The sequence below is a fragment of the Fusarium fujikuroi genome, chromosome FFUJ_chr05 (assembly GCF_900079805.1).
Source record: "Fusarium fujikuroi IMI 58289 draft genome, chromosome FFUJ_chr05".
NCBI lineage: Eukaryota > Fungi > Ascomycota > Sordariomycetes > Hypocreales > Nectriaceae > Fusarium > Fusarium fujikuroi.
This window is the reverse complement of record NC_036626.1, coordinates 830,163-843,193: the sequence shown is the minus strand read 5'-3', so window position 1 is coordinate 843,193 and position 13,031 is coordinate 830,163. Positions and strand designations below refer to the sequence as shown.

General features: G+C 46.5%; 8 protein-coding genes; 4 read left to right on the top strand and 4 right to left on the bottom strand.

The window, feature by feature from the left end:
• Positions 1-162: 162 nt before the first annotated feature.
• FFUJ_07013 (related to 6-hydroxy-D-nicotine oxidase) lies at positions 163-1,563 on the top strand (the record flags this gene model as incomplete). Its single annotated transcript, XM_023577218.1, has 1 exon — positions 163-1,563. One exon carries the CDS (start codon positions 163-165, stop codon positions 1,561-1,563), a length of 1,401 nt encoding a protein of 466 aa, XP_023430322.1.
• A 263-nt stretch (positions 1,564-1,826) lies between these two features.
• Positions 1,827-2,786, top strand: FFUJ_07012 (related to hydrolases or acyltransferases (alpha/beta hydrolase superfamily); the record flags this gene model as incomplete). The annotated part of the gene is made up of 1 exon (XM_023577216.1): positions 1,827-2,786. The coding sequence occupies one exon, from the start codon at positions 1,827-1,829 to the stop codon at positions 2,784-2,786; it is 960 nt and encodes a 319-aa protein (XP_023430321.1).
• Positions 2,787-2,923: 137 nt separating this feature from the next.
• FFUJ_07011 (uncharacterized protein) lies at positions 2,924-3,325 on the bottom strand (the record flags this gene model as incomplete). Its single annotated transcript, XM_023577215.1, has 1 exon — positions 2,924-3,325. One exon carries the CDS (start codon positions 3,323-3,325, stop codon positions 2,924-2,926), a length of 402 nt encoding a protein of 133 aa, XP_023430320.1.
• Positions 3,326-3,656: 331 nt separating this feature from the next.
• On the bottom strand, positions 3,657-5,091 carry FFUJ_07010 (related to oxidoreductase; the record flags this gene model as incomplete). XM_023577214.1 has 2 exons in its annotated part: positions 3,657-4,701; positions 4,754-5,091. The coding sequence occupies 2 exons, from the start codon at positions 5,089-5,091 to the stop codon at positions 3,657-3,659; spliced, it is 1,383 nt and encodes a 460-aa protein (XP_023430319.1).
• Positions 5,092-6,988: 1,897 nt separating this feature from the next.
• On the bottom strand, positions 6,989-7,888 carry FFUJ_07009 (related to 2`-hydroxyisoflavone reductase; the record flags this gene model as incomplete). Its single annotated transcript, XM_023577213.1, has 1 exon — positions 6,989-7,888. The coding sequence occupies one exon, from the start codon at positions 7,886-7,888 to the stop codon at positions 6,989-6,991; it is 900 nt and encodes a 299-aa protein (XP_023430318.1).
• A 1,210-nt stretch (positions 7,889-9,098) lies between these two features.
• On the top strand, positions 9,099-11,171 carry FFUJ_07008 (related to transcriptional activator CMR1; the record flags this gene model as incomplete). XM_023577212.1 has 4 exons in its annotated part: positions 9,099-9,668; positions 9,717-9,812; positions 9,862-10,025; positions 10,073-11,171. 4 exons carry the CDS (start codon positions 9,099-9,101, stop codon positions 11,169-11,171), a joined length of 1,929 nt encoding a protein of 642 aa, XP_023430317.1.
• Positions 11,172-11,567: 396 nt separating this feature from the next.
• Positions 11,568-12,260, top strand: FFUJ_07007 (related to glutathione S-transferase GST-6.0; the record flags this gene model as incomplete). The annotated part of the gene is made up of 1 exon (XM_023577211.1): positions 11,568-12,260. The coding sequence occupies one exon, from the start codon at positions 11,568-11,570 to the stop codon at positions 12,258-12,260; it is 693 nt and encodes a 230-aa protein (XP_023430316.1).
• Positions 12,261-12,433: 173 nt separating this feature from the next.
• On the bottom strand, positions 12,434-13,012 carry FFUJ_07006 (uncharacterized protein; the record flags this gene model as incomplete). The annotated part of the gene is made up of 1 exon (XM_023577210.1): positions 12,434-13,012. One exon carries the CDS (start codon positions 13,010-13,012, stop codon positions 12,434-12,436), a length of 579 nt encoding a protein of 192 aa, XP_023430315.1.
• Between the last annotated feature and the right edge of the window lie 19 nt (positions 13,013-13,031).

Below are 13,031 nucleotides of genomic sequence, written 5' to 3'. Positions count from 1 at the left end.
ACGGCTTAGAAGTCGGGTATCTCGGAAGTGAGTATGTCAGATATTCAGAGAAAGGTAAGCACTAGATCCATCACCTTGAAGGACAGGGTATAAGAACGGGACCTAGTCCGGCAAATAAGTAAATAATGATCCATCTTCTTGTCTCCAATTGTCTTTGTTAATATGCCTGCTCAAATAAAGGGTATTGAACTGCTTCAATGCGAATATGTCGTCCCTGACAATGATGCACCGCAACTCCCTCGCTGGTCCGACACACACATCGAACATCCTGCTCTGACAGTCACTCCAAAGACTGAGCAAGATGTGAAAGATGCCATTAGCATCGCGAAGGAGAACAAGCTCACAATCGTTGCTGCTGGCGGAGGCCATGGAACGTTTGTCAGCGTGGACTCAGCATCTCTGTACCTTGACATGAAGCTCTTCAAGAAGATTGAACTGAACAAGGATGAAGGAACTGTGAAGATTGGTGGGGGTGTAATCGTCGGAGAGGTACTGAAGACTTTGGCAGACGAGGGCTACTACACCCCCATTCCCAACTCTGATGCTGTTGGCTTTGTGGGATGTATGCTTGGGGGCGGAAACAGTGCTCAAACTGGCCTTCATGGATGGATGGTAGACAACATGGTTTCGTTCCGGCTTGTTGCTTCTTCAGGCGATGTTGTTGAAGTCAATTCTTCTTCAAAGGACAAGGAACAAGCTCTCTTTAACGTTCTTTGCGGCGCGGGTCATGGACTCGGCGTCGTCACTGAGCTGACTGTCTCTGCCTTTTCACTTTCCAGTATCAACATGGATGACGACAAGATCTGGACGCGGTCACTTATCTTTCCTGCTCCAGCACTAGACGTCGCTATCAAGACTTTTCTGAGTTTGAGCCACCCTCCAGCAGAAGGATACATGAGCTTGGCCTTTGCACGAAGTCCTCCTGGTACTCCAGCAGCTGGATCTCCCATCATAATTCTGGGATACCAGTATTTTGGTCCTGCCGAGCAGGCTGAGAAAGCAACGGCCTTGCTTTTCCAGGATGACATCGTCAGCAAGACTGTCGTGGCAAACACAGAGCTGTTACTATTTGAGAATATCAATGCCAAGATGAACATCTACAACTCTCACCACGGCCACAAAACGATAGCATCCTGCCGTCTTCACAAAACCACAGCCGAAGCCATAAAAGCTGGCTTCAACAAATGGCGCATCGCAACGGAGGATTATCCAGATGCTCAACAATCAAGCCTCATCATCTCATCTTACAACACCGACAAGACTTCAGCGATAAAAGATGAGAAGTTCGTGGAGGGCAGGGATAGAAACATCAATGCGTTTATGGTGATGGTGGCCAAGGAGGATAAGACACGAGAGGCGTTTGGGCCAATTCTAGATGATGTTGTTGCGGGATTCAGGAAGATTGATGAGGGGAGAGTGCCGAGAAGTTTCCCGAATAATTTGAGGCCTGGAAAGGACTTGAGTGATATGTATGATGAGGAGAGGTTGGAGGTTTTGAGGGATGTGAAGAAGACTTGGGATGCTGAAGGCGTATTTTGGTCGCCTTACTTCAAGACCTTTTAATTGGCATAACCCCATTTATGCCCTGAAATTGATGTTAGCCGTAATTAGAAGCTATACAGCGTTAAAATGCTGACGCCCGATGGTGAGTTCTTGGTGCTGCCCCAGTTGAATGATGGTGACAGCTGATTGGCCTCGTATTCCGTATTCTCGTATCGCGTATCCCGCGTGTAAGCCTTGACCCGCTATATAACATAAACCTGAGATCTCACAAACAAACATTTCCCGACTCGCTCCCTCGTTATTTCATCAATTAGATGCTCAAAATGTCGGTTCAGGCGGTTCGGAACCGCTCGACGTCCTCAACTCAACGTTTACTCTCTACATCTTCCCTAACCCACCAAACCTTTCGCCTCTCGGATGGCCGAACACTAGGCTTTGCAGAATTCGGAAAACAAGATGGCAAGCCTGTGTTTTACTTCCATGGATATCCTTCCTGCAGACTTGAAGCTCAGCCTATTGATGGGATTGCTCAACGCTGTGGTGTTCGTCTCATAGCTCTCGACAGACCCGGCTTCGGCCTGTCGACATTTAAACCTGGGTATCAGATCTTGGATTGGCCAACTGATGTGATGGAGTTTGCCCAAGCACATGAAATTCCTCAATTTTCTGTTTTCGGTCTCTCGGGCGGCGGTCCGTTCGCTTTAGCTTGTGCTTACGCGTTGCCAAAGCGTACGGTGACCAGCGTGGGACTCTTTGCAACTGCACCGCATTGGGCGGCTGGTACGAAGCACGTTGAATATTACCGTCGATTCTTCAAAGTCTGGGCAGAGTATTCTCCATCGACTCTTCGGGGAGCGTTATACATGCTGTACCTATCTATCAGATGGGTTGTCCTATCCGGCCCCGTGTCCAGAAGACTCAATAATTGGCTTGAAGCTGAACGCAAGAAAGAGGAATCTGAGAGTGGGGAGTCGAAACCAAAGTCCATGAGCTTAGAAGAGTTGGTAGATATGGTTCTCGACGAGCCATTTCGCCAGGGAGCTGACGCTGCTGTGCACGAGATGAATCTCCTCACGTCGCAGGATTGGGGGTTTGATCTTGAGAAGGTTCAGTATGGTGATATTCAGATGTGGCATGGGAAGAAGGACGTGAATGCACCTATTCAGATGATTCGGTATATGGCGGAGCGCATACGAGGCAGCGAATTGCATGAGTTTGAGGATGAGACTCATTACACTATGTATAAGCACTTTGAACCAGCGTTGCGGAAATTGGTAGAATAAGGGTCTGCTTAAAGATCTAGGGTGTTGGTTGAGAAGGAGATAAGATTGAGTTGGATCGAGGTGATAGAGTGGAATAACTAGATTTTGTACAATAGAATAGCTGAAGATTTCAACTCCGGATGGCTTCCATACCTCTCTCATACATCACTGTTTGAGTTCCCATTCCCAGACATTTGATGATATTCTGTCAAAGAGCTATGGGCCCGTGAAATGTCAAGCACTCCTACCCTCTGGATCTTGCCCGCCTTCTGCCCGCATATCTGGCACATCAATTTTACGCCTGGTCGACCAAAATCATTCTTAGCTGGACTTGTTGTCGATTCCTGAGGACTTTGCAGTATGAATACCTCGTCCGCTCCAAGCATTCGTTCTTCAATCATGTTTGTGGTGTTTGTTATCTTTAAGATAGCCTCTCCAGCCATGATCGCCAGAACTGGTAGGCCTCTCATAAGAGGTGGCAGACCACCTTGGATATTGGATAGTCTGGCTAGTTTGGAAACTTCTGTTCGAAGAGCTTGCGATGATTTGTTTGAAGACATATTGGGACTGTCAAGAGACGTTTATATAAAGGAGATAGATTCAGCTTGGCCTTGAGTAACGAGCGACGAAAAGTGACAGTGGGAGATATAGAAATCTAAAAGGACGTCGAAGAGAATATTATAGACTAATAACCTGATTATTGGTACGCGGCGCACCCTTTTGATGCTTGGGAGCCAAATCCATGTCCTGCCGTGGAGTAGTATACGGAATACGCAGCCAATAGCAGAGTCAGCATTACGCCAAGTTTCAGGCAAGTAACTACAGTTTGGCTGTAGATAATAATAATGGAATTCTTATTTTCTTCATTTTTGGTCTACCTTTGGAATCTCTCTATTGGTTCGTCTTCAAGTCAACCACCAGCTTTCCTCCACTAATCTCCCCTTTCCTCATCCTATCCAGCCCCCTGTTCACGTTATGCAGACCATCCTCGACATCGATAATTCTGGGTGGTACAAGCGCACGACTTGACAATAATCTCTCCAGCCATCTCGATAGCACTTCACCAACCTCCGGTACTTCGTGATACAGTTTGAAAGGGATAGTATGGAAGATAACACCTGCTGACTGGCCCGTTTTGGGGAGACCACTCATACCGACGAGATGAGCGGGCACTATAGGCTCAGCGGGCGGAGTGCTAGGCGGTGAAGTGACATTCGCCGCACTTCGATGAAGTTCTTCAGGGCCAAGAGCGCGTAGTAACACTTCAGCTGTATCTTTACCTCTTGTGTCGATACCGAAGCGAAGTTTTCCTTTTGTGTTGGCACGAAGAACAGCAACAGCTCGCTCGGGATCATGGCTGTCAACCAGCAAGTCCGGCCGAAGAACGGGATTCTCGGAAATTCGAACTCCATGCTTTGCGTTATCAACAACCAAAGCAACCTTCAGTCCAACGAGGCGAGCTAGTTGAACAGCTAGAACAGCCGAGGTTGAAGAGCCGCCCCAGATAGCGATCCAATCGCCAGCCTTAGCACCCTCATTCGGCAAGATACTATTCAAGCACTCTCCCCTAATATCTTCCGGAAGTGCTTCTTCTGGTACCTCTCTCACAAGGTTGAGAATATTAGGACCATCCTGAACGGATGTAAAATCAACACCGAGACAAATTCCTAATGACAGAGCTGCAGCTACATATGCGACTCCGAGTGTAGCGCCTTGCTTGATAGTGATTTCCTTTGGAATTCTCACGACGTTAAAGTCTGAGGCGACTACGTATTGTTGGTATGTTGCTTTGCGGAGATCGCGGTAGTCGGTAGATATGACGATTACTTTGTCGCCGGATTTGATTCTTGAGGGGGTCTGGGGGGCGAGGACGACTGTGCCTGATGCTTCGCGGCCGGAGATGTACGGTAACTCAGGGATGGCAAAACCGTAGTCACTATGGACTGTGTCAGTAGCTATCATTACATCATATACGTCGATCTACTTACGGTGACTTCCAGTCGATGGGATTCAGTCCAATAGTATCAGTGCGGACTAGCAGCTCATGGTCGTGTTTTGTGCTAGGGACTGGGTGCCCGTCGGTAATTTGGTATGGTTGCCGTAAGCCATGTAATAACAAAACTGTCTGAGAAGATGGTATGGGATGTTGCTCTCCAGAATCGCTTGCTTGGTCTTGTGCTGCTAAATCGGTAGGTGGTGTATATCGAGGCTGAGAGTCTGATGTTGTCTGAGACACGGGATGTTCCTGCGGCGAATCCGTTACGAATGATAGTGGTATCCGTGCTCCGAAAGCCGGTTCGGCCGAAAGGGAGAGGTATGCGCTCATGGTGTTGATATCTATGCCGTATATGTAGACATGCAATATCAGACTGATTAGGCGGCCCAAGTCAACAAACACAACACGCCTTTAATCGAATACCAGCACTTCTCTTCACAAAGAAAATTATAAATCCAAACTTTACGAGGGGTAAACGAGCCTTTTCAATAATCTACCGTCCATTCGACAAAACAGGCAATCCGATCCTTTTCAACGGATGCAAGTAACCTAACAGACTCCCGAAGAGCATAGCGCATGGCGTCATGTAGGTTTCGTCGAATCACGCTTGGGTATGTTATCCCATGCCCGCAATTCTTCCAATGACGTGACGAGCTTTTTCTCAAAGAGACGTCGTGGGAGAGACCGGTGTCGGGGTGAGATCCCCACACGGGGCGATGGTGTTATTTGGACTATCAATCACTCAACTCCAGGGATGTAACGTGCGGAATTACTACGACAGTGAATGATATGAGAGACTTGATGATTAAAGGGAATTATAGATGATGATTGGATGTATTATAGGATTGCTGATTGGATTATTCTGAGCTTGATCGGGTGTAGCCCGGTTCTGTGTCTGACAGGCGGGAGTCTATGTAAGATGGCCAAGTACCAGGCAAATTCATCAGAAAGTTATTTTACCTATTATCAATTTCAATAGCTACAGTATAGCGGTATAGATTCTCAAATTGGTAGCCATTTGGTCTCTTTCCTGGTGTTCCAGACACTGTCTTCCAGCGATCACCAAACAACGCATTGACGACTGAAACTCAACATTGCCGAGATACCGGCAAGAATCCGTGTTTGGCACTCAATGTCTGCGGGGAATATCCATACAGATCGACTCGTGGGTTACTCTCGGTTATAAAAAGGTTCCAGGTAACCGGCTTGTCGATGGTGCAACCCCTATCAGAATCACGCAATCCAAGATTCGCCTATCTCGCAACCTCTGATTTTGGATACCCCGCGATGGCGGCAGATAACAGAAATGAATATCAGAGACCTGGAAGAAATAGAATTGAGGTTTGCATTAATTCTGTAACTATATTGCTTGTTGCAATTGGATTTCAACTTTCAAGAAGAGACTGAAGAAGTAATGGCGATACATCAATATGGCGATGGCGGAAGTCTTCATTTCAGAAAAGAAATCTATAATGAATTGAAAACCAAGAGGAATGGGCTACAATATGTAAAGAAACAATTCCAATATGCAGTTTTACAGGAGGGCTTTTAAAGATGGCCTAAACTACCTCCATAGTAGGAACTATACCTGGGAACTTGACCAGAGCTAATATGAAATTCATATAACCAAGAAGATATAAAGAGCAGACAATACTAAGTAAACGTAAGATACCATTTAAGAAACTTGAGCTAGACTGTATAAGAATTAAATCTCCTGGATATATGTATTCTAGAAGAATAATAACACTCATTCTCAGCTCTTACTTATCCGAAGATACTGTCCCGTTGCCAGAGGACTGAATTGAAAATACATAAATAATTCTATAAAGTTTACATTAAACTAAAATTCCAGTATATATTAAACCCTACAAGTGGATAAATTCGTAACAACGCCACTTGCTAGAATACTCCCCAATCTCACATAGTGATACAGCCTTCATCTACGAAACAAGACCTGAAATGATTTCTTGTAAAACATTATATCATACGATTTAGAAGCTTATGCCAGAATGTCTAAGAGCCATTAGAACGCGACATATATTCATTAGTGAATCTGATTGAGGATACAAATACTTTAAAGAACACGTTTATATTGTAGATCTGGCGAGATTATATCAGACTCGCAAGTATCAATTTGATACTACAGAAATGTGTTTAGGACAGTCAAAGAAGAAAATTAATATTAAATGATTGGATTTATAACTATCTATCAATATTTTATATATCTCTACTGAACAAAAGGCTTGACAAGTTCCTTGATCTCCTCATCGGTAACACCCTTGACACCAAGCAGCTCATTGTCAAGCTTGGGGAACTTGGGAACACTAGTGGGATCAAAGATAGCCCTGTACAGGTAGGCGGCAAGGGTAGGCCAGTCAAAGATGCCCTTTGCGATATTGGCATCAGAAGCAGCAGTAGCATCGTCGATCTTGGCCTCCTTGACCGTCCATTGCTTGCTGGGGTTGAGCTCTTTGGCGATTTCGAGGAGCTTCTTCTGAGAAATGACAGTATCCTGAATATAAACAACGCGATCCTTTGTCTCGGTAGGATGTGTCAGAACGCCAACGACAGCTTGGCCAACACTGGCGAGAGTGGTTGTGCTGAACTCAGTGTTGCCGCCATCCCAGAGCGTAGCCTCGGCCTTCTTGAAGTCAAGGAACAAGCCGTGGCCCAAGCCCCAGTCAAGGAAAGCAGAGTTGTAAACAAAAGTATAGCTAATCTTGCCCTCGCTTGCAAGAGCAGTAAGCTTGTCCTCGATATCAACCTTTGTCTTGAAAACAGGAAGCTTTCGAACGCTAGGGATGGCAAGGTTTGAGCCAAACTCTGAAGGGAGGAAGCGCTTGACACCAACGGCTACTGCGGCGTCGATGAGGAGTGATTGGCTGGGGATGGCGAGACTGCCGAGGGTTGAGACGACGGCATCTTGGCCTTGGAGAGCGGATGTGAGAGATTCGAGAGATTCGTAGTCGACTTCGATGACTTTGATGTCGGAGGGGAATTTGGAGGTTGAGCCGGCGCGGGTGAGGACTGTGAGGTTGAATTTGTTGGAGTCGACGAGGGCCTTGAAGACTGCGGAGCCGAGATCACCGGCGGCACCAGCGACAGCGACATTTTTGTAGGCAGACATTTTATATGAGTGTAATATGTGATTGGTTGATTGGAATTGTCAAGGTAGTCAAAATAATAATTGCTGAGTGGATGATTGATTGGTTGATGGATGGAATGGATGACAATTGAAGAGAGATGGCCCTATCTATATATGTTCTTGAAATCAGCAATTATCGACATATTTGGCGTCATTTACACAGTTACAATGCTTAATCATACCATTAGTCGTGCTGCAGACGCCATCGAAGCTCCGCTTAGTTAAGGTAGAAGGTTCGGAAGATTGGCGATCATAAGGCTGCCTGTCAAGCCAAAAAGAGGTGCATCCCACTTCATTACATGAGCAATAGATTGCCCCGGAATATGTCTCCGGCACTTTAATCTTTGGCCCCCAACTTACAGAGCTTTTCTTTATGATTCTGACCGCCACAGATGGCTGTGCTGTCTGTGCTGTGCTTGTGGCTTTCAGTTGGATGGGATGGGATGGGATAATTGGAGGTGGGATACTCCGTGGACAGACTTGAGTGGGATGAGATGAACCGAGTGGGATAATGGATCTATCCGCGGGCTCCATTAAAACCTTAATTGTGCATATGAGGCTCTGACTGGTCGAATCTTATCGGTTTACCCCAATTTTCTGTCCCATCCGCGGAGGCCGAGCTGAGATATCCCACTTCAACATCGGCAATCCCACTCACGATTACCAAGTCGACCTTCAAGGGATGGCCCCCAATGCAAGGCATACGTAACAGCGCATCGGCTTCGGTTTTTTCCCAGTTAAACTATTCGATAAATAATACACCGAGTTTTTGGCCTGCAATCCAATCCCACTCGGTTCGATACCCTCATATCAAATCAAAGGCAGTCATAATCCACCACCATGGAGATATCCCACAGTGATCGTGACAGAAGGTATGTAACGGCCAGCCACAGGTGGGATCACCGAGTGGATTGTATGTATCATGACTAACACTGGTGAAATGATGTATCAGATCCTCCGCTGACAGTGCTGAACCAACGCCCAGTCGACATACATGCCACTGTGGGAAGAGCTTTATCAGAAAGGAACATCTGAGGCGCCATCAAGCGACCCATGGAGAGCGCAATTTCGTTTGCCCGATCTGTCAACGATCCTTCACACGCAAGTTAGTACATGTCTCGTATTCTTCCCAGTTAGAGTGTTAATTTCTTTTCATAGTGACTTGTTGCGGCGCCACCTGACACGGCATGATATGCCTACAGCTCCAGATCCAAGGAGAGGAAGAGCTTGCGATGCGTGCCATGCGAACAAGACAAAGTGTGACGGTGGTACAAAGTGCACTCTCTGTGTCAAGCGGGGAATTAACTGCACTTATAAACATGCGTCCAAGAGTAGCAGCGGGAGTAAGAGTCCAAGCGAGGACAATGCAGATCCTAGAGCGGTGGCCAATGGTTTTACTTCACCGTCCCTGATACAGAATCTCACACCAGGAACACCGCAAATCTCACCAAATGACGAAATCAAAGCGGGCTTCAAGCGAATCGCTAATCATGTTCGATCTGGAGAGATTCCGATTGGTGAGGATACTCCGGTACCTGCACTCGACAAAAATTGGATCGAGGGAAATTCAAAAGAGTACTTTGGAAGGTTTCATGATACATGGCCTATTCTCCATGGTCCTTCTTATGTCACTATGGAAACTTCTCTCTTGGTATCTGTATCAATAGCCATGATCAGCTGCTGGTTGAGAAATCCGGATGAGTTTGAGGATGTAGTTCTACAACTGCACGAGTCGTTGATGAGCGCGTTCTCTGATTGGATCGTAAGTCTTTTAGCCTGACAGATGTTCCTGGATTAACAAGGACTTTAGGCGAACCCCAGATCTCGACATGAATATGATGAACCATGGCCCTTCGAAACATACCAAGCCATCCTCATGAACATCATCTTTGCTTTTTATCATGGAGTATGTAGCCTTCGTACCGTCACTGCGTGCTTGCTGACCTCAATTCTAGAATGAGAAATTAGTCTCGAAAGCATCATTATTACGAGGCACATTCGTTGTAGCTCTTCGAGAAGCAGAGTTCTTCAACAGCGACAACGCAGCTGAGCAGCAACGCGTTCACTACCCCGGGACATTTGTCCCATGGCTAATGACTATCCGAGATCGTTGGAAGCGGTAAGTTCATTGCTGCCGCTCCATTGATACAATACTGACATATTTAGACTCATCGTTTCTCTCTTCAAAATCGACACCTATTTATCAATAGCCCGTTTTCAAGCCCCAACCCTCTTCCGAGAAGAAATCGATCTCACAATGCCAGCAACCTACTCTCTCTGGAACGCCTATGGCCTCAACATCTTTTTCAAACGCATCACCCTTGAGCCAACAGACCGCTCAAATTTCAAACTCTCAGAAGTCATCGCCAACCCCAACACCCCAGCAAAGCCTCTTCTCCTCTTTGAAGATATTCACCTCGCCCTATGCGGCTTACTACCCGCAATATGGAATCAGACTCAAATTGTACGTCGGAGCACAGAAGCGGGTCGATCAACACAAAATTCCACTTCGTCTCTGGCATGGCAGCTTGAGGCGTGGAAAGCTGACATTGAGAGATTGAAACATCAATGTTTCCATGCTGTAGAGGTTGGAGAGTTTCCTTTTACTGCTTACATCGGTGATTATGATGAAGATCCGGTGAGAGCTAAAGCCTTGGCGATGTCGAATATCAAATGCCTGATCTCGGAATGCTTGATGACGTATCACCTTCAAGGACTTCAGCTCTATGCTGATCCTAGGATGATCAACTCAGTGGCCATGGCCTCAATTGTATCTCCCGACCATGAAGCTGGCGTTCGTCCGAGATTGCAAAAACTTCATACCCAGTTGAATTTGTGGGCCAAAACGCCTGAGAGTCGAAGAGCTCTACTGCACGCCCTCGCAGTTCTTCGTCAATGCGAATCCGATCTCCAAGCAAACGAGCCCCAAACCCAGTCCATCGACCCAACATCCTATCTCACCATTTCAATGAGTGCGTTGGTAGTATGGGCGTGGCTAGTGTTCTCCGAAGCAGCATGTTCTTGCGTTCCGACAATAAACCACATAAACATCGGTGATGATCCACTGGATTTACAGAATACAGCGAGGCTGGAGACGTGGATTCAGGCAGAGGGTACTGCGGGTATGAATAACATTCCGCTATGTAGATGTGTTTCGGAAGGATGGATGGCAAGGTTTAACGCGCTTTTGCCGTTGGGGAGACGGAGATGGGAGATGAGTGATGAAGTTGCGCCGATTTTGAATTCTCTAAGCGCTGGACGCTAGAGATTATTGATACCCTTGCATTTTGGCAGTGAACTTAATAGATTCATCTTGATTTGGAACTCACTTTGCCTTTAGCTGCTGGCCAAACGTGAGGTTGTGTATGGCTATGATTAACTTGCCGAGGTGAGATATGCAATGCACCAGATTTCGAAATGGGCAAAAGAAAGAAAAGAAGTCAGTAGAGAAGGGACATGGATGTACATGGGAAACGATCCTACAGACACCGGCATTTGTCAGCTCGTCCTGGTATTGACCCGAAGGGCGTTACTATGACGTTGAAAGGACAGATTGTCAAGTAGCGCAACGTCAGCCGCCATGATATATAAGACTCTGCAATACGACACTACACGCAACAAAATTAAAGCATGCTCTGGCCCGTGTGATCAAGAAGGAAATATGGGGTCTACCACCGAATCTATCAATATGCCCAAGTTGACACTCTATCGAGCTAATGGATCCTGCTCTCTCATTCCTCACGCAATTCTTCGTCACTACAAGATCCCCTTTACTGCAGTTCGACTCAAGTTCGGACCCAATGGAGTTGAGGCAGTTGACGGGAGCTTCAGCAACGCTCAGTATCGATCTATTCACCCTAGAGGATATGTACCGGCTCTGACTACTGACGACGAAGTCATCACCGAGATGCCGGCCATTCTGAGCTATATATCCTCGCTTGTCCCTGAGGAGAAACTATTTGGGATTGGCACCGTTCAACAAGCTAAGGTTTTGGAGTGGCTTGTCTTTCTATCGGGCACACTGCACGGCCTTGGATATGGAGCATGGCTGCGTCCTGGGAGGTTCAGTGACGATGTTGCAGACCACAAGAGGATTCGTGCCAAGGGAAGGGAGGTTATTCATGAATCTTTTAAGAGGATAGATGATGCGCTGAAGAATCGGGAGTATATCGTCGGAAATGCTTTAACCTTCGTGGACTTCAACGTCTACATCTTTGCTCGTTGGGCGCATGAGCTCGAGATTGATTTGGAGAGAGAGTACAGTCATTACTATGAACATGTCAGAAAGATTGAGAGGATGAAAGGTGTTATAGAGGCTGTTGAAAATGAGGGACTCAAGTTTGCATTTCCTTAGACTTCACTCGTCAATGCTGAGGTATAGCAAGCTTTAATGGAACACGTATCGCATCTCAGAAAGGAAGAAACTGTATAATGAATGTAAATATGTAGGCAATTCTCTATATGAACTGAACTCCAATTCAAAAATTCACACCGCTCCCACCTCAAAATCCCTTCGCATGCCGTCTCTTATGCTTCTTCAAAAAACGCCAAAGCTGAAGACTTGTTGATATACAGGTTCATCCTCGCCAAACCACCACAGTACGCAAGGTTATTCCCCGGACAGCCAATGTTGCAGTCCGTCATGGAAACATTCTTGCCCTGACCAAATGTTGGTAGAAGACCTTGCCAATTGATGGTGTTGCCGCACCAACATTCACGACCGTTCTCGACACCTGCGTATTTGTACATCCAGCATTTTTCAAGGCATGTGTCAATAGTCATGGAGTTACCGTCGTTCATGACTAATTGAGGCAGCAAACGACCGAGGAAAGGCTCTGAAACGCATGAGTAGCTTGTGAAGTTCTTGTTACCCTGGTCCACAGATGGTGTAGTTGTAGTCTTAGCACCAGCCTTGTACAGCTGTAAGCGAAGCGTGCCACCACAGTAGTCTGTCTTGTCACCTGCGCAGGTAGCAGAGCAGTCCTTTTGGTTGAGGGCTTGATAACTTCCGAAATTGAGCTGATTACCACAGTAACATTCTCTACTGTTCTCGGTACCGAAGTAAGTGAATCCACTACAGAAACTGGCGCAGCTTTCGAGGGTCATGTCATCGCTGGCGGTGGCT